Genomic DNA, 18209 nt, shown 5'->3' with positions numbered 1-18209 from the left:
CTGTATTGGTAGTTAGTTGTCCAGTATTGCCCTGTATTGATAGTTAGTAGTCCAGTATTGCCCTGTATTGGTAGTTAGTAGTCCAGTATTGCCCTGTATTGGTAGTTAGTTGTCCAGTATCGCCCTGTATTGATAGTTAGTAGTCCAGTATTGCCCTGTATTGGTAGTTAATAGTCCAGTATTGCCCTGTATTGGTAGTTAATAGTCCAGTATTGCCCTGTATTGATAGCTAGTTGTCCAGTATCGCCCTGTATTGATAGTTAGTAGTCCAGTATTGCCCTGTATTGGTAGTTAGTTGTCCAGTATCGCCATGTATTGATAGTTAGTAGTCCAGTATTGCCCTGTATTGGTAGTTAGCAGCCCAGTATTGCCCTGTATTGATAGTTAGTAGTCCAGTATTGCCCTGTATTGATAGTTAGTAGTCCAGTATTGCCCTGTATTGGTAGTTAATAGTCCAGTATGGCCCTGTATTGATAGTTAGTAGTCCAGTATTGCCATGTATTGATAGTTAGTAGTCCAGTATTGCCCTGTATTGATAGTTAGTAGTCCAGTATTGCCCTGTATTGATAGTTAGTAGTCCAGTATTGCCCTGTATTGGTAGTTAATAGTCCAGTATTGCCCTGTATTGATAGTTAGTAGTCCAGTATCGCCCTGTATTGATAGTTAGTAGTCCAGTGTTGCCCTGTATTGATAGTTAATAGTCCAGTATGGCCCTGTATTGATAGTTAGTAGTCCAGTGTTGCCCTGTATTGGTAGGTAGCAGCCAGTATTGCCCTGCATTGGTAGTTAGCAGCCCAGTATCCTATAATGTTGGAAAGAGGCCATATAATGTTACATCAGTTTGAAAAGAACGCTGTTCTGTATATAGATCTGGACTTGAGGCAGTCACACACACACACACACACACACACACTCACACTCACAAGCACACACACACACTCACAAGCACACATGCATGGAGCAGAAGCTGTATCTGAGTAGCAGGTGTAGAATCTGACCCTGTTCTTGCTCAGTATCTGCCCACAGGCAAAGCCTCATTCTCTACCCAATGTTTGTTTCTTAATTAAGTCTGTTCCAACACACAAACCACTTCTTTCTGTGCCTCTCTCTCTCTCTCTCTCTCTCTCTCTCTCTCTCTCTCGCTTGCCCTCTCGCACAAATGCATGCGTCCACAGCAGCGGCTGCCAGTAAGAAATATTTCTGCATCGCAGACGCTGACTTTGATGCGTGCGGCGCTCTTCCGTGCGGCTGGCTAGAAAGCGGCCGCGGCGACGTCTGCGTGTCTACGTGTTTGATGTGTCACAGCTCACCGTGGCCTATCACTCCCCGCCAGACCCGCGCTATCTGCACCAACAGAACACCTTGGCACCGACGGGGGAGGTGGTGTACGTGTGTTTTCCTGAGAGGATGGAGGGCACCTGTTCAGAAGCATTCTCTGCTGTATAATCACCACTGAACGCTTCAGCAAACGTCAGCCCCCTTCTTCTGTTGTTTGAGGTTTTTTCATTTCCGAGACGCTCGGAGCCCGAGGGGGAAGTTTACGCATAATTTCTTCAGCCACATTTGCGGAAACTCTTCCAGCGCACATTATTAGCTGCCTGATGGACATACTTTGAGATATCCATCTGTGTGACATGCATATGTATGTGCTACTTCTGTCTTTTACACGCTTGCACACAGCAGGGGAGGCATCTCTGACCTCACAACCGTGTCAGTTCTGCAGGACATGAAGGCATTCTGCAGAGATGAGGGACGTAGAAACAACTGGGTTCACAAAAGTGGCTTAAGAAATTTTGAGGTAGATGCTTAGAGCTTTTGTCCTCACTTCATACTTAAGACAGAAGTTAGGACAAATTGATGTTCATCTTAGAGAAGGAAGACATTCATATAATGATACAAGCAAACTCAGCAAGACTCCCAAAGGGATAAAAATAATAGTAATAAAAAACAGTAAATAAAGAAAAAATAAATACAATTATTATTTAAATATATAATTAACATTTATTTAAAAAATATTGTAATTAATTATTAAATATATATATAACATAATATTTGTAATTTAATACACCTTTATGTATATTTGTCTGTGTGTGCACGTGTTAATTCGTTTGTTAGATTATTATTGTTCTGTAAAAATGTAAATATTTAACATTTTCTTAAGAATTTACTTTAAAAAAAGGTCATGACAATTGCTATTGTATAATTATAGAATTGTAATATTTATTGTGTTATCATTATTATTATTAGTAGTAGTAGTAGTATTTAATTAGACAATTATGACAACTATTATATCATTATAAAGTTTTCTAAATTGTTATTCTTGGAAAATGTAACATTTTCTTAAGAATTTACTCAATGCTTAAATATAACTAATTATAAATATATTATTTTTTATATGAATATAATGATATAACCATAAGAATTATTATATAATTATAATAAAGTTTTCTTTATATATATATAGTGGTAATTTATCTACGTTTTTGCATCTGAGTGTCTTGCTATCCCTTTTCTGCTGTGACACTGAGAATTTCCCCACTGTGGGACTAATAAAGGATTATCTTATTTTATCTTATCTTAAGTGTTATTATTATTTATATTATTATTATTATTATTATTTATTATCAGCCAATCAGGACCGATTTATTTGACACATATCAGCCTTAAAGGCACAGTCACAAAAGAGAAGGGATAAAAAAGAGAAGTTAGGACATGGAAATGAACCCAAACATGGACCCAAACATGGTTCTTCTGAGGTATCGCTCAAGTGTTATAGCCACGGATAAGCCTGTTGATGCGGGTTTATGTCAGTTGAGAAAAGCTTGTGTAGTGTAGTCTTCTGTATGCTGCCCTGCAGTAAAGTCTTGCCAGTTATTATTATTATTATTATTATTATTATTATTATCAATTCCACATAGTGTCAACACTCCAGACTCAGTGCTACGCTCAGATGGAGGAGGCCGTTTAATGGCGCTGGCCGCTGGTTGCTGTAGAAGTAGTAGTCTGTTTGTGTGGGGTCTTTTCATCGGCGCTGCGGTCATAAATACTGCCTCTAGCCTTTTTTTCGCTGACTTCCTTTTTTTTTCGAGAAGCTGGTCGCGCTGGCTCATTCCGCTTGCAGGCAGGACCGGCTCTTGAAATAAACAATTTCTTTTGCTCGGGGTCCAATTCCAAACATGCTTTTATTAGCCTAAATGGTCAGCGCTCGCTAAGGATGCCATTAAGAAGAAGAGGGGGAGTCCAGCCGGGGTGCGGGCATCCCCGTTATTTATTTAGAAGCCATGAGTTTGATAAGAATGGAAAGACTGTCCGTTCCGGTGGGCTGCTTTTTCTTTAGAAAATGTATCAGACAGGTCGAGATATTGACCTTTTCTGTTGCCGATGCTCTGATAGCCTGACGTCAATCGATGACTACAACCACGGCTAATTTAATCAAGTAATAAATCCGTTCAGGCTGACCTATACTGCGAACGATTTTCCGCGGGGCGTTTTCTGGGTTTCGGAAGGCATCTTCGCTACGTATCAGGACATGCTAAGTGACCTCAGGGTCACTCTTATGCAAGAACTGGTCTATTTAGTGTAATATTAAAGGGCCACTTATCATGGGAGAACAACTGTTCTCCACCGTGCTGAAATGAAAGGGCAGGATGTGGGGTGTAAACATGTAGCCTTTGCGTTGAAGTGAAAACGTTGAATTCGCTGTTTTTGTGATGTCATAAAAAACTCAACAAAAATGACGTTATATACACTAGTGGTCAAGCGTTTTAGAACACCTCCAATTCTCACGGCTTTTATTGACATTTAAGTCAAATTCAGAGGCCTGAAATGAGCCGTGCAGCACTGCCAGTGGACTAGTGAAAATATTTGGGGTTGTTCTAAAACTTTTGACGGTGGTACTGTGTACATATCCGCCTTTTGAGCCTACAACAGTTTACACTGAAAACTTACGAAATGTTTTAGATTGTTGTTTTTTTTTGTAATAAGGCGCCATAAAAAACAGCCAATCAGGACAGATTTAATTTACATATATCAGCCTTAAAGGCACAGTCCCAAAAGACAAAGGAATAAAACAGAGAAGTTAGCACAGTTAGAGGTCATGGAAAGGAATTTTGATGTCATACAGATACAAGGTAAGTGGATTATTAATATAATTCAATTTATTTGTATTGTTTTATTGTTTTTCTTTCAGTTTTAAGTAAAAAAAAATTCCAAAAAAATTATTGAAAGTCGCAAAAACTTTTTTACCATCTATCTACCAGCTATTTTTTATTTGAAATTTAAAATTACTCATCTTAAATCTAATCAATATGTTTAATTTTGAACATTTAACAGAAATTTACTCGCATTTACTCGAAATTTAAGTCGCAAAATATTCTCACAGTACATTTAGGATTTTTTTACATCAATATGATAAGTGGATTATTCAGTTTATTTGTAGTTAGGTTTTACTGATTTAAGGTCATTTTACCATCGCTATATTGTTTTATTTTATCTTAATTTGAAGTAACTCATCTTAAATCTAGTCAATATGCTTAATTTTTTTACATTTTCCAGAAAATTTCTTGAAAATCTGACAGTCGATTTAAGATTATTATGACATCACACAGACGTCATAAGTGGATTATTGGGATTATTTTGTTTATTTGTAATGTTTTACTGATTTAAGGTCGTATTTTTACTTAAGTACTTATTATTGTTAAGTAACTCATCTTAAATCTAGTCAATATATTTAATATTTAATATTAGAGCATGAGGGTAAGAGCTTAACAGGCACTGGTACATCACTTTAGAGACTGGTCGAGCCCCACTTGGGTCTTTAGTACTTGGGTGTTGGTGGAGGTGTGTGTCCAAATAAAGGACGTTAGGGAGTCACTTGATCCCTACATCTGTGTTGTACTAGCTGCCTACCGGGTCAGGGGGAACCCAGAGGGATGTGCCCACATATGTCATAATTGGATGTCATTGCTGCAAAAATAAGATATCCTGGCAGGTAAAGCATCTTAAATTGAACTGATGTATCTAATATTTTTCACTTATTATAAGAACACTTATTTATTATTTTAATTATTTTTAGTCATTTGTTTTACTGATTTTAAAGTAATTTACAACATTTTCTTAAATATTCTATTAATATTTAAATGATTTTATCTTAACTTTAGGCACTGTGTTTCATATTTAGGCATATTTCTTGAAAAAAGCAAAAAAAAAATGGCAATGGATTTAAGATTATTTAGGCTTAGACTAGAATAGTATGAAAGTTATTGATTTGTGCAATAGCATTTTCAAACATGCAGCAGATCAATAACTTTCACATTAAAGGGCATTCAGTCTAAAACTACATTTTGACATGTTATTTTTCACATTACGTTTTATTATGTAGCGCATCGTTGCATCCCTCAACCACCATCAGTTTGACAGAATTTACAGTGGAATGCAACAATTTGGGCTGTTCTGGTCAAAATACCTGTCACTGTGAATAGCTAAGCCAGTAAAAGAGGATGTGATTTTCAAAAGGCATGAAGTTAAATACTTAAAACATTTCTTGAATATTTTAAGCAAGATTACTTTTATTGTTTTTTATAGTTTTAAAATGAACAAAAAGGATCAAGTCCTGAAGCTAAAGTCTAGGCTAGTCATAGTAACACCCTCTAGGGCTCTGTTCAGTGCTTCCCAAATCAGATCTGGTAAAATTATTGCAGTTCTACTTTTTTGCAAAGACAATTGAGGATTTATGAAAAGTTAAATTTGACTAAAACATTTACAGTTTTAGGCGACTAAAACGACATTAAAACTAAAATGGGACTAAAACTATGATACATAAATTAAAGTGAATCAAAACTAATGTCATATCAGTGAAACCTTCAGCTTTTTATAGATAAATAAATGCAGAATATGTTTGAAGAAAAACGGGTCATATTTCCTTTATAATTTCTGATGTTATGGGTTATTTATATGTTCAAATGCGTCTAAAACTAATATCCATTTTAGTTGAAGGACTAAGTCTAAAACTAAACTAAAATCAAAACTTATGTGATATCAGTGAAACTGTCAACATTTTAAAGATATGTAAAGGTAGAATTTCTTTTTAGTTTTAGTTTTCTTCAACAAAAACTACACTAAAACTAGTAACTAAATTATTAAAATGTGACTTAAACTAATACACATTGTAGTCAAGAGACTAAGACTAAAACTAAATCAAAATGAATATGTCATATCAGTGAAACTGTCAGCTTTTTAAATATAAATAAATACAGAATGTGTTTGAAAAAAATAGTCATATTCCTTTTGTAATTCTGGATGTTACATGTTGTTAAATGCAACAATTTCTTTAGCTATTTAGAAAGTTAGACATAAATATGACCTCTAAAATAGTAAAACCATATAAATTCATGACTAAAATTAGACTAAATATTTTAGAAATGCAATCAACTAAAACTTGACTAAAATGTTTTTAGCTTTGGTCGACGTAAACGACACTAAAACTAATAACTAAATTGCTCAAATATGACTAAAACTAATATCCATTTTATTCAAAGGACTAAGCCTAAAACTACATAAAAATCAAACGTATGTGATTTCAGTGAAACTGTCAGCATTTTATAGATAAGTAAAGGTAGACTGTTTTTTTTTTACTAAAACTACACTAAAACTAGTAACTAAATGACTAAAATGTGACTTAAACTTATACACGTTTTAGTCAGGAGACTAAGACTAAAACTAAATCAAAATGAACACGTCATATCAGTGAAACTGTCAGCTATTTAAAGATAGGAAAGGTTTTGTTTCAGTTTTTACTTTTCTTCCACTAAAACTAGTTACTAAAGTACTAAAGTTAGTTACTAAATTACTAATTTGACTAAAACTAATATACTGTACATTTTAGTCAAGAAACTAGGACTAAGACTAAATCATCTGTGAAAATGAACTTAGTCTGGAGGCGATCTGTTGAAAGTGTGACCTGGACACAAGAATACAGAGGGCCCTATTTTAGTGAGCTTTAGGCAGCTTGATTTAGGGCGTGTCGGGCGGTCTTTGCTATCGAAACGTTGGGAAAAGTTCGTCCTGTGCGGCTCAAAATGCGCAAAGTCATGTACTGAGTCTCTTAATTAATCGAGGGTGTTTTTATTGGGCGTAATGTGCAGTAAAGTGCAATCAGCGTGTCTCTCACCATCCCTTTAAGAGCCAGGTGCGGTCAGACTGACCTTGGCGGGTTGCTATTTCAGTGGTGTAAAGCGTGGGGGGGTGTACGAGCATCGGGCTGCACGTGCCTGTGTTGACAATTCACTGCCAAGATAGTAACAAACGTCTGCCTGTTGAGGAACGTCTGCCTAGGCTGTTTTCAGTCAGTGGAGCTCCTCCTATGTCAGCAATACTCCTGAAATTGACCTGAACACCCCTCATTTCGAGACCACCAGCGTACTTTTCAAGATTTTCCTTGATTTTTTTTTTATCACGGGAGATCTTTAACCCTCCTCCCTGGCCGTGAATATGTATGATCAGCCAGCGCAGCCATGCAAACATTGTTTAGTCTTCTTGTCTTCAGTGAAATCCATGTAAAACGCGAATGTGTCTCTCAGTCGTGTTCATTATTTAAAAGTCTTCGCGCTCTCGCGTTTCTTCTGAATAATAAGCAGGCTAACATTTAACCCAGTTAGCGATCTGACTCGGCAACACCGGGAAGGTTGGGCGTAATGATGTCTGCGACTCTTACGTGGTTCTGTTTTATGGTACAGCTGTAAATATTTGGTCTTCTGTTGTTGCTTTTTCAGTGTTTGGATATCAAATGTGTGTTTGAATGAAGCTCTCGCGCAGAACCACGTGTTTATTCAAGAGAGCGCTCAGACACAGCTGTGGGAAAGAAAAATCGATGCTCATTTTTCTGCTGTGATGAACTTTGATATAAGAAGCGCACTCACGCCTCCTCCATCCACACACACACACACACACACACACTCACACTCAAACAGCTGTATCGATGGAGCAGGTGTAGTCCTGACACAGTTCTCTCTTCATTTCTGCCTGGAGCTAAACCCCATTTCCTCCTCATATTTCTGTCTCTTAATTAAGTTCAATGTGTGTCTTTCTCTTTCTCCCACTGTGTGTGTGTGTGTGTGTGTGTGTGTGTGTGTGTGTGTGTGTGTGTGTGTTACAAAGCTGAGCTGTTCTGTGGTGCTTAATATGCAGGAGGATGTTTAATACTGGGTGGATTTGTGCGTATGGTTTAAAGGTATTTGCATTGCGGTGAAGCAGAACTGTGTGTTGGGCTCGTGATGTGGATCTTCACGGTGTCAGAGTTGTTACATCAGAATGATCTGTTCATCATCAGACAGATTTAATCAGATCTCGCTGATTCGTCAGACCGATATCTGATGATGTGATTATTGAACTTCAGAGGAGCAGAATGTTTTGAGATTAGGTCAAAGTGTTAGATGTTAACTGCTCTATCTGATGTTAGATAGATGTTAACTGCTCTGTCTGATGTTAGATAGATGTTAACTGATCTATCTGATGTCAGACAGATGTTAACTGCTCTATCTGATGTTAGATAGATGTTAACTGATCTATCTGATGTCAGACAGATGTTAACTGCTCTGTCTGATGTTAGATAGATGTTAACTACTCTGTCTGATGTTAGACAGATGGTAACTACTCTATCTGATGTTAGATAGATGTTAACTGATCCATCTGATGTTAGATAGATGTTAACTGCTCTATCTGATGTTTGATAGATGTAAACTGCTCTATCTGATGTTAGATAGCTGTTAACTGCACTATCTGATGTTAGATATATGTTAACTGCTTTATCTGATGTTAGATAGATGTTAACTGCTCTATCTGATGTTAGATAGATGTTAACTGCTCTATCTGATGTTAGATAGATGTAAACTGCTCTATCTGATGTTAGATAGCTGTTAACTGCACTATCTGATGTTAGATATATGTTAACTGCTTTATCTGATGTTAGATAGATGTTAACTGCTCTATCTGATGTTAGATAGATGTTAACTGCTCTATCTGATGTTAGATATATGTTAACTGCTCTATCTGATGTTAGATAGATGTAAACTGCTCTATCTGATGTTAGACAGATGTTAACTGCTCTGTCTGATGTTAGACAGATGTTAACTGCTCTGTCTGATGTTAGATAGATGTAAACTGCTCTATCTGATGTTAGACAGATGTTAACTGCTCTGTCTGATGTTAGACAGATGTTAACTGCTCTATCTGATGTTAGACAGATGTTAACTGCTCTATCTGATGTTAGATAGATGTTAACTGCTCTATCTGATGTTAGATGTTAACTGCTCTATCTGATGTTAGACAGATGTTAACTGCTCTGTCTGATGTTAGACAGATGTTAACTGCTCTATCTGATGTTAGACAGATGTTAACTGCTATGTCTGATGTTAGATGTTAACTGCTCTATCTGATGTTAGATAGATGTTAACTGCTCTATCTGATGTTAGATAGATGTTAACTGCTCTATCTGATGTTAGATAGATGTTAAGTATACTAGCTGAGGTTAGTTAGATGTTAAGTACACTAGCTGAGGTTAGTTAAATGTCAGCTACTGTAGCTGATGTCATTTAGATGTTAACTACTCTAGCTGATGTTGAAGAATGTATGTTGTATGATGTTTTTAAACATATTCCTCAGCATGCTGCTACATTTTTGTGGTACTGGTTCTTAGCCTTCTTAACACCGGTGCCATCACCTAAAAAGTGAGACTACAGCGTCTACAGTGTTAACTGTAGTTTATTTTTTACTTCTTCTCCATGGTTAACCAACTAACCATTCAGCTTTTCCGTAGCCATATTGGGAATGATCTCCATTTCGGAAGAGGTCAAGGTTTATTTACATATCACACTGACTTTTTCTCCAATATCGTTCTGCTTTTGGTGAAGGATTTTAGGAATTCTTTGGTGAGTGAGATACCAACTCTGGCTGTAACTGACACAGCTCGGCACATCTAACCAGCAGCCAGATAACCTTTCACTTTCGCTGAGTGTTCCTTGCCTCCCTCAAACAGCTCATGGATGAAATAAATAAAAGAAGAAGCAGGAGTTAAAGGGCAGTTGTGGTGCCAGGATGCAAAAAAAAAAAAAAAAAAAAGAACCAACCATTTCGGCCTATATAGGCCAGATTTCACAGGTCTGGTCTGGAATGGATTGGAAAATATCCTGCCGCCTGCCAAGGCTGGCCACACAGGAGCTCTTGCAATCTCTGTGAAGCAGGGCCTCGCAAACCTTGAGGGAGGTGACGAGAGCAGCTCCTCTATGACCTTTGAGAAGGTGTGAAGGATGAGGATAATCAGGGTAACTCGTCGAGGATTGAATTCAGCTACGAGATGGGCACCTGTCTCCAGGGATGCCACTGAATCCCGCGAGGGGGATACAACACGGATTTTCTCGGAAAGAGATCTTGAGAAAGAAAATCACATTTTACATTTTTTTAGTTTTTTTTTTTTTTTTGCAGACTGAGGTGGTTTTCTTCAATGGTTTTATGTGCTCTGGGTAGGTGTCCGTTTTGTGCGAAAATGCTCCAGGGGCCCCGAGTCCAATTCTGAGCGGTCAGGGTAGACTATTTCGTAAGCATTTTTTTTGTGCTGACCAATCATATGAATCTGAAGGCAGGTCTTATAGTAAAAGTAAAAATGTAGTGATTATGTATCAAGTTGTCATGGAAAAAACAAAAGCAGTACCTGGCAGAAGAAAAAAAAATACAATAATATCAAAGAACTACAATAATATATTACAATAATATCAGATGGTTTGAGTGTTTACCTTGATTACAGATTCTTCTCAGGAGACTCACTTTCAGCCTTTCTGCAGCACACCTTCTACCAGAAGTCCAATGCATAACTGTTAAACATGGTGGTGGGGGTGATTTTTGCAGTAGGAAGTAGGATTGGGCGGTATAACGGTAAAATATTATAAATATATTGATAAAAATATTGACGCTATCTCAAAATGAGGATGATACTTCAATTACTAAAGTGTTTGATGTGTCTGATCTCTGTTCTGTGCCTATCTACTACATGACCAAATAAGCTCAAGCCCCGTCTCTGTGCTCTCAGATATGAGGCTTTATCATCTAAACGGATGTGATTTGAGCCTCAGTTAGCGGGAACACGGCCTGCTAGCTAACTTATCTAAGCCTAGCTAGCCGGCTACGAGTCCTAAAACACAGCAGAACTGGTCCCTCATGATTCGTCATTGCATCAACTTAATGAGGCGGATTCGTTGTTGATTCGTCTTCATTAAAAAGATTCGTTGTTGATTCATCTTCATCAGGCGGATTCGTTGTTGATTCGTCTTCATTAGAAAGATTCGTTGTTGATTCATCTTCATCAGGCGGATTCGTTGTTGATTCGTCTTCATTAGAAAGATTAGTTGTTGATTCATCTTAATCAGGCAGATTCGTTGTTGATTAAAAGGTAAAAAGGTAAAGGTGCACGTTTTTGTTACTGTACAGCGAAATGTGTCCTCCGCATTTAACCCATCTGGTAGTGAACACACACTCACACACACACGTGTTAGGGGCAGTGAGTACACACACACACCCAGAGCGGTGGGCAGCCAACTCCAGCGCCCAGGGAGCAGAGAGGGTAAAGGGCCTTGCTCAAGGGCCCAACAGTGTCAGCTTGCCGAGCCCAGGAATCGAACCTACCTGTTATCGATAGCCTGGCGCTCTAACCGCTGAGCCACCACTGCCACTTTGTCTTCATCTAAAGGATTTGTTGTTGATTCATCTTCATCAGGCGGATTCGCTGTTGATTCGTCTTTATCGGGTGGAATCGTCATTGATTCGTCTTTATCGGGTGGCTTCGTCATTGATTCGTCTTTATTGTGTAGGTTCATCGTTGATTCGTCTTCATCAGAAGGATTCGTCATTGATTCGTCTTTATTAGGCGGATTCACTGTTGATTCGTCTTTATCGGGTGGATTTGTCGTTGATTCGTCTTCATCAGAAGGATTCGTTGATGATTCGTCTTCATCAGAAGGATTCATTGTTGATTCGTCTTCATCAGAGGGATTCCTTGTTGATTTGTCTTCATCAGAAGGATTCTTCGTTGATTCATCTTCATCAGAAGGATTCGTCGTTGATTTGTCTTTATCAGGCAGATTCGTTGTTGATTTGTCTTCATTAGAAAGATTCGTTGTTGATTCATCTTCATCAGGCGGATTCGTTGTTGATTCGTCTTCATTAGAAAGATTAGTTGTTGATTCATCTTCATCAGACGGATTTGTCATTGATTCATCTTCGTCAGGCAGATTCGTTGTTGATTAAAAGGTAAAAAGGTGCAGGTGCACGTATTTGTTACTGTACAGCAAAATGTGTCCTCCGCATTTAACCCATCTGGTAGTGAACACACACTCACCCAGAGCGGTGGGCAGCCAACTCCAGCGCCCAGGGAGCAGAGAGGGTAAAGGGCCTTGCTCAAGGGCCCAACAGTGTCAGCTTGCCGAGCCCGGGAATCGAACCTACCTGTTATCGATAGCCTGGCGCTCTAACCGCTGAGCCACCACTGCCACTTTGTCTTCATCTAAAGGATTTGTTGTTGATTCATCTTCATCAGGCGGATTCGCTGTTGATTCATCTTTATCGGGTGGAATCGTCATTGATTCGTCTTTATCGGGTGGATTCGTCATTGATTCGTCTTTATCGGGTAGGTTCATCGTTGATTCGTCTTCATCAGGCGGATTCGTTGTTGATTCGTCTTCATCAGAAGGATTTGTTGTTAATTCATCTTCATCAGAAGGATTCGTCATTGATTCGTCTTTATCAGGCGGATTCACTGTTGATTCGTCTTTATCGGACGGATTTGTCGTTGATTCGTCTTCATCAGAAGGATTCGTTGTTGATTCGTCTTTATCAGAAGGATTCATTGTTGATTCGTCTTCATCAGAAGGATTCATTGTTGATTCGTCTTCATCAGAAGGATTAGTCGTTGATTCGTCTTTATCAGAGGGATTCGTTGTTGATTCGTCTTCATAAGAAGTATTTGTAGTTGATTTGTCTTTATCAGGCAGATTCGTTGTTGATTCGTCTTCATCAGAGGGATTCGTTGTTGATTCGTCTTCATCAGAAGGATTAGTCGTTGATTCGTCTTTATAAGAAGTATTTGTAGTTGATTTGTCTTTATCAGGCAGATTTGTTGTTGATTCGTCTCCATCAGAAGGCTTCGTTGTGAATTCATCTTCATCAGGTGGATTCGTCACTGATTCATCTTCATCAGAAGGATTCGTTGTTGATTCGTCTTCATCAGAAGTATTTGTCGTTGATTCGTCTTTATCAGGAGGATTCGTTGTTGATACGTCTTCATCAGGAGGATGGAATGTTGGTCAGAAACACCTGTGGATGTTTTCAGATCTGAAGCGAGAGCTGGATGTTCTCCTCTTCCTCAAAGATAAAAAGCTGATAAATGCTGTTTATCTGATGGGAGCTGTTTTGGTGAGTCTACCAGGTTTCGTTTTCCCCAAATCTCTGAATCACTTTTTGAAGTCTTTGAATTTTGCCAGCTAATTAAATGCTGGGTGGTCTCTGACTTTGGCCTCGGACTGCATATCAAAATGACAATTACCTATTACTTTGGAACCAGAGAGAAGCGCAGCCAGAAACAGCCTTCAAAAAAACCACAGTGTGAACCCTCGAAGAAACAAGACGAGTGTGCAGTGTGCCTCAGCCTTCAGAAATAACACAGCGTGATTCCTCCCTTACCGAGACGTCCTTGAATCGGGCCTGAAAAATGAAGCCCTGAGCCTTTTGTAGTGGACGTTGTGGTGTGGAGATTGCCTGTAGGGCTGCAGTGAAAACTGAATGGAAGCCTGCTATAACGGAAGCTCGGTAGTGGTTTGCTGATGCAGTCAAGATCCAGGGAGCAAAGACTTGCTCTTATTTGAATATGATACATGGAGCATCAGCAGCTATGTTGGCATATCAGGCCTGAAAAAAAAAGAGACCTGTGAAGAGCTTCTAAAAATGTCCAGAAACTTGTGTTCTACCTCTAGATGGTGAGAACACTCGATCTGTGACTCGCTGTGGGTTGTGATAGAAGTGGCCCAGACCGTAGGTGGGGCCAAACTTAGATGCTGGAGGGGGAGGGGGGGAGGCAACTGGCTGATGGAAGCTGCGGGGCTTGGCCTGCTGTGCTGGCAGTACGGTAAAGAAGAGGTAAGGGCAGCAGGCACTGCTAGTGTGTCTCATCAGCTGTAGGCTGCCTCGTCTTTGAGGTGGACGACTGAGATACAGATCACACAGGCTTTAGCATTTAGGTCAGGTCTGGTCTCGCTGGTCACCATCTACTCTGACTTATTATTTTTTTATAAAGGTAGACGCTCAGGAATTGATGCTGAGATTGGAAAAATAAGGACTCGCAGTGTTACTGATGCGAAGCATCTTCAGGCTGGTAATCAGGAGTGAATGTATGAATTACAAGCCAGGTCCATGAGGTCAACGCCAACATGAGGTCAGCGCCAGCAAGGATGGATAGCAGTATTACTTTGAGATGGTAAAACCATATAAAAAAATGGATAGATGGATACCACCCAACCCTACTTAGACATCAGAGCATTTTCAGCTCCTCGCCCATCCAATACCTCCCAAACACATTCAGTCATGCTGAGGTCTGCACTCTGGGACGGTCAGTCCATTATCCTGAGACCAGCAGCACCTTCAGAGGTCTGTTTAATATTCTCAGCAAGAGCTTCATGGTAAGCTCCACATCCTTCCAGACCCACAGTGTTGAGTCGTCCCTTGCTAGGTTGGAAAGAAACGCCTGTGGATGCTAAGCCAGGATACAATAGTCCTCAGGGACCTCCAGACGTCTGGAGCTACACTCCTAATGCTAGAGCTGTCTGCTAACACAGCATTGGCTAATCACCCTCACTGATTTGAGAGCCATCAAGCTCACCCAAAGCACTGTGTGACAAAGAGGACATCGACTCCAGTGGTTTCTGATGATTGATGTGTGCCCTGATGTGGCCCTCTGTAAAGCCATTGATATCTGTTGGCTTCATTGGAAACCTGTGCAGCTGAGAGGTCTATATGCTAGTGTGTGGCTAGAGTTCCAGCAAAGGACAAACCCACTGAGGGCTAAGGCTTGTGCAGCTGCCCCACCGTATTATCAGATTTTTCATTAGCTTAATGTTTTATTAATGAGCGTTGATGAGCAACACCAGGGCCAGCAAATGTCTGTATTTTTTTTTATCCAATTAGATTTCTGCATGATTTATTGGCTGCATAGGTTTCGCACTACATCGTCACGGAAACGTAACAAAGTTAAGCTGTGTGTGTGCTTTGTGTGTCGCAGGTATATGATGGGTGTGAACCTGGAGGGCAGGGATCTATCGTTTATGGACGACGGCTACCAGGTCAACCCCAAACTGGTGGTTATTGTGCTGAATCCGGACAGAGAATGGGAGAAGGTGAGTTGTTTACATTCATCTTTAAGCAAAACAGGAATATTTTTGGTGTCATATCTAGGGATGCATTGCGATTTGTGCAACACTAACACTGCAAATATCGGATTAATCATGGTTCTGGTCTCTGGTTCTTGCCCAAGAAAACCAGCATGGCCATGGTTTCTGGCTTGAGGCTCGAGCACTGAATGTACTAAGCCAGAATGCCAGATTGCCGTGGTTGTGTTGCCATGTACGGGAGAGTGGGTAACAGACTAGTACAGGGTAACACTGACTGAAGTTTCAAGAGGAACAAGGATTTGGCCAACTTCTCGCTTTCCTATAGTAATATTATCCGACCATGTTCAGATTCTAATTTTATACCTTAAAGCTGCCCTAGAACGAGAGCTGTGCTTATTTTGGCAGAGTTGAATAATGAGTGGTCAGTACATGGAAGTGACAAACCCTGAAACTCAACCACTGCTGTCTATTCACTAAAAAGAGAATCCTGCAAAACAGGCCAATTCCAAAACCTTAAAACTGTTACATCACAGTCTTGACTCGCTTTAATTACACCCCCAAAACCTACATAAATCCCACCCTGGCCAGAAAGCATAGCCATGTGGAGCCTGTTAGAGTAGCCCAACTGGGAACCTAAAAAGTTTTGTCCTTGGGTTCCATGTTGGCCCCACCAATTGGATGCCCACCAGGCTCCTACAAGGGTCAGTGATGGGTTGGCACTGCATACAGTGCCTAGATGGGACCCATTTGAGATTAAGGTGGGCTGTAGGCCCAGTGAGTCCCAGTGAAAACGTATGTACAGACCCCATGCCTACCTGGAACCCACCTGGCGCCCACATAGCCCCCGTTCCACCCCTGTGAGCCCCACATGAGCATGTTGGCTGGGTATTTGAAAGCTGGTAAAGCTGTAAAAAGCGACTGTGACTTCAGGAGGACTCAGATTTGGTTACGGAAATACAGGTTACTACAAAAACCATGGCTTTTCCTTTGCCAGTGTCCGTAGAAGGGGAGCTCAGACTCAAAACATGTGACAAAGCGATCTGCTGCAGGATAAATGCTAGCGCTAGCTGATTGATTGCGCTGATTGTAACAGCTGAGAGGACACAGTGAGTGGACAGCAACCCTGTCCGGTAAGATTTGGGAAGAGGCAGGTTCTGAGAGCCACTGCGAGCTCGTCAGGTAAAATAACAGGGTGGTAAATAGACCTGTAGAGCGAAATCTGAGCATTTTCACCCAAAAACATAAGTCACATACTTACCAATTACTCGCCAAACAACAGCTGGAATACTCTGAAGTGACTTCAGCTTGCCGTTCATTATTGGGAGGTGCGCCAGGCCTCCTTGCGCCTCCATACTGAACTGTTCTATATACGCTCGGAGGGCTATTTGGGCTATTCAATTTTTTGGAGCGATATTTGCTCTCTCAGTTTACTCTCTCCTTCAGTGGACCTAATTGACGAAATAATGCTTTAATGTTTCCTTTATGACGGTCGATTGTCTCAGCCTCGCGCCCTCGCTCTCTCATCAGCTTTAGCCGTCCTCTCCCTCCGTCTCCCCACTCCAGACACTCGCGTTCACAACCATTTGCTCACTCGCACGTTCTCTTTAACGAGTTGTTATTCTCTGAGGTGCGTCGGACGCCGTGTGTTTTGACGGCGCCCTGTAGCGTGCGAAGCCTCTTCCTTTCTCCTCCTGTCTCGCTCGTTCGCTCACTCACTCACTCCCTCCCTCCCTCTCTCTCTGCTTCTCGCACATGCACACACATTAAAACCCTGCAGTGAGTGTGTGAAGAGTGTGGCACTAATCATTTCTCACTGCATCAGGCTGGAACAGGGGTGTGAGTAGATTGTGCTAACTGGGTTTGCACACACACATACACACAAACACACACACACATGATGCACAGTAGTTAACAGCACATTAGACACGCCCTCATGATAATACCTAAAGATGCCCAAAGCATCGGTCAGTGGCTCCGTTGTCTAACGCAGCCTGAGTCTGAGTGAGCACAACTGGCCGTGCTACTATGGTTGGGTAGATGGCGCTCTGTCTCCCCTCACCCCTGTTGGCCAGCACATGTATCATAGGAGACGTGTTAAGCCCTTACCTTCCTAGTGTCGGGAGCGTTGCTAGTGCTAGGGACATCACAGCAATCTTAAACACTGGCTCCTCCCATCGCAGCCAGATTAGTGTACAGCGTTAGTAGCTAGTGTTCTCCTCCCAGCATGTTGAAGCTGGCTTTATGTTACATAGGGAAAGCAGATGCTAGCTTCTACCTTCCCTGCACTGGTGGCATGCTGTGACAGTGGGACTAAAATGATGTAAATTGTCCCCCAGTTGTCCTAAAAGTAATCCATGTACTTCAGAGCTATTCGTTATGGTACCTGTGATGCTGTTTTGAGCCTAAGTAAAGTTCAGCCATTGGTTGATTTCCAGTTTTGGCGTCTGGACAGCTCTCGATTGGACTGTTCCAAGCATTGGGGTTCCCAGTTGGCACAAGTATCTAAGTATCATCATTCCCCTTTGATGCCACATGAGTCTTTTTCTCTCTGGGTGGGTAGAATGGGCCTCCTTTTCCCCCTCCTGTCTCTCAGCGTAATGCTAGCCAGCATGGGTGTCTCTTGGCTGCTGTAACAGATCTGGACGGTTCTGATTAGCTATTGGATAGCTTTCCAGTGACGCTGTGCAAAGATGACGTGGTTCTTCACACAGGTCTGGGGAAGCACATTCTAGGTTTGCTGGTGGCATCATGTGAAAGGGAGGTCCTAGCTAGCAGGGTCTGGTCCAG

At 40.7% G+C, this 18209-nt stretch overlaps 1 protein-coding gene across 3 annotated transcripts in view; it reads left to right on the top strand.

Annotated features, from left to right (window-relative positions):
- Positions 1-18209, top strand: part of grin2ab (glutamate receptor, ionotropic, N-methyl D-aspartate 2A, b) — a 147817-nt gene that overhangs the window by 117512 nt on the left and 12096 nt on the right. For all 3 annotated transcript variants that reach the window (XM_072656630.1, XM_072656631.1, XM_072656632.1), the window contains one exon: positions 15314-15428. In XM_072656630.1, coding sequence (XP_072512731.1) covers positions 15314-15428 — 115 coding nt within the window. The remainder of the gene's footprint in view (positions 1-15313; positions 15429-18209) is intronic.

Source organism: Salminus brasiliensis, chromosome 15 (assembly GCF_030463535.1).
Source record: "Salminus brasiliensis chromosome 15, fSalBra1.hap2, whole genome shotgun sequence".
Lineage (NCBI taxonomy): Eukaryota > Metazoa > Chordata > Actinopteri > Characiformes > Bryconidae > Salminus > Salminus brasiliensis.
This window is presented reverse-complemented; position numbering and strand designations above follow the sequence as displayed.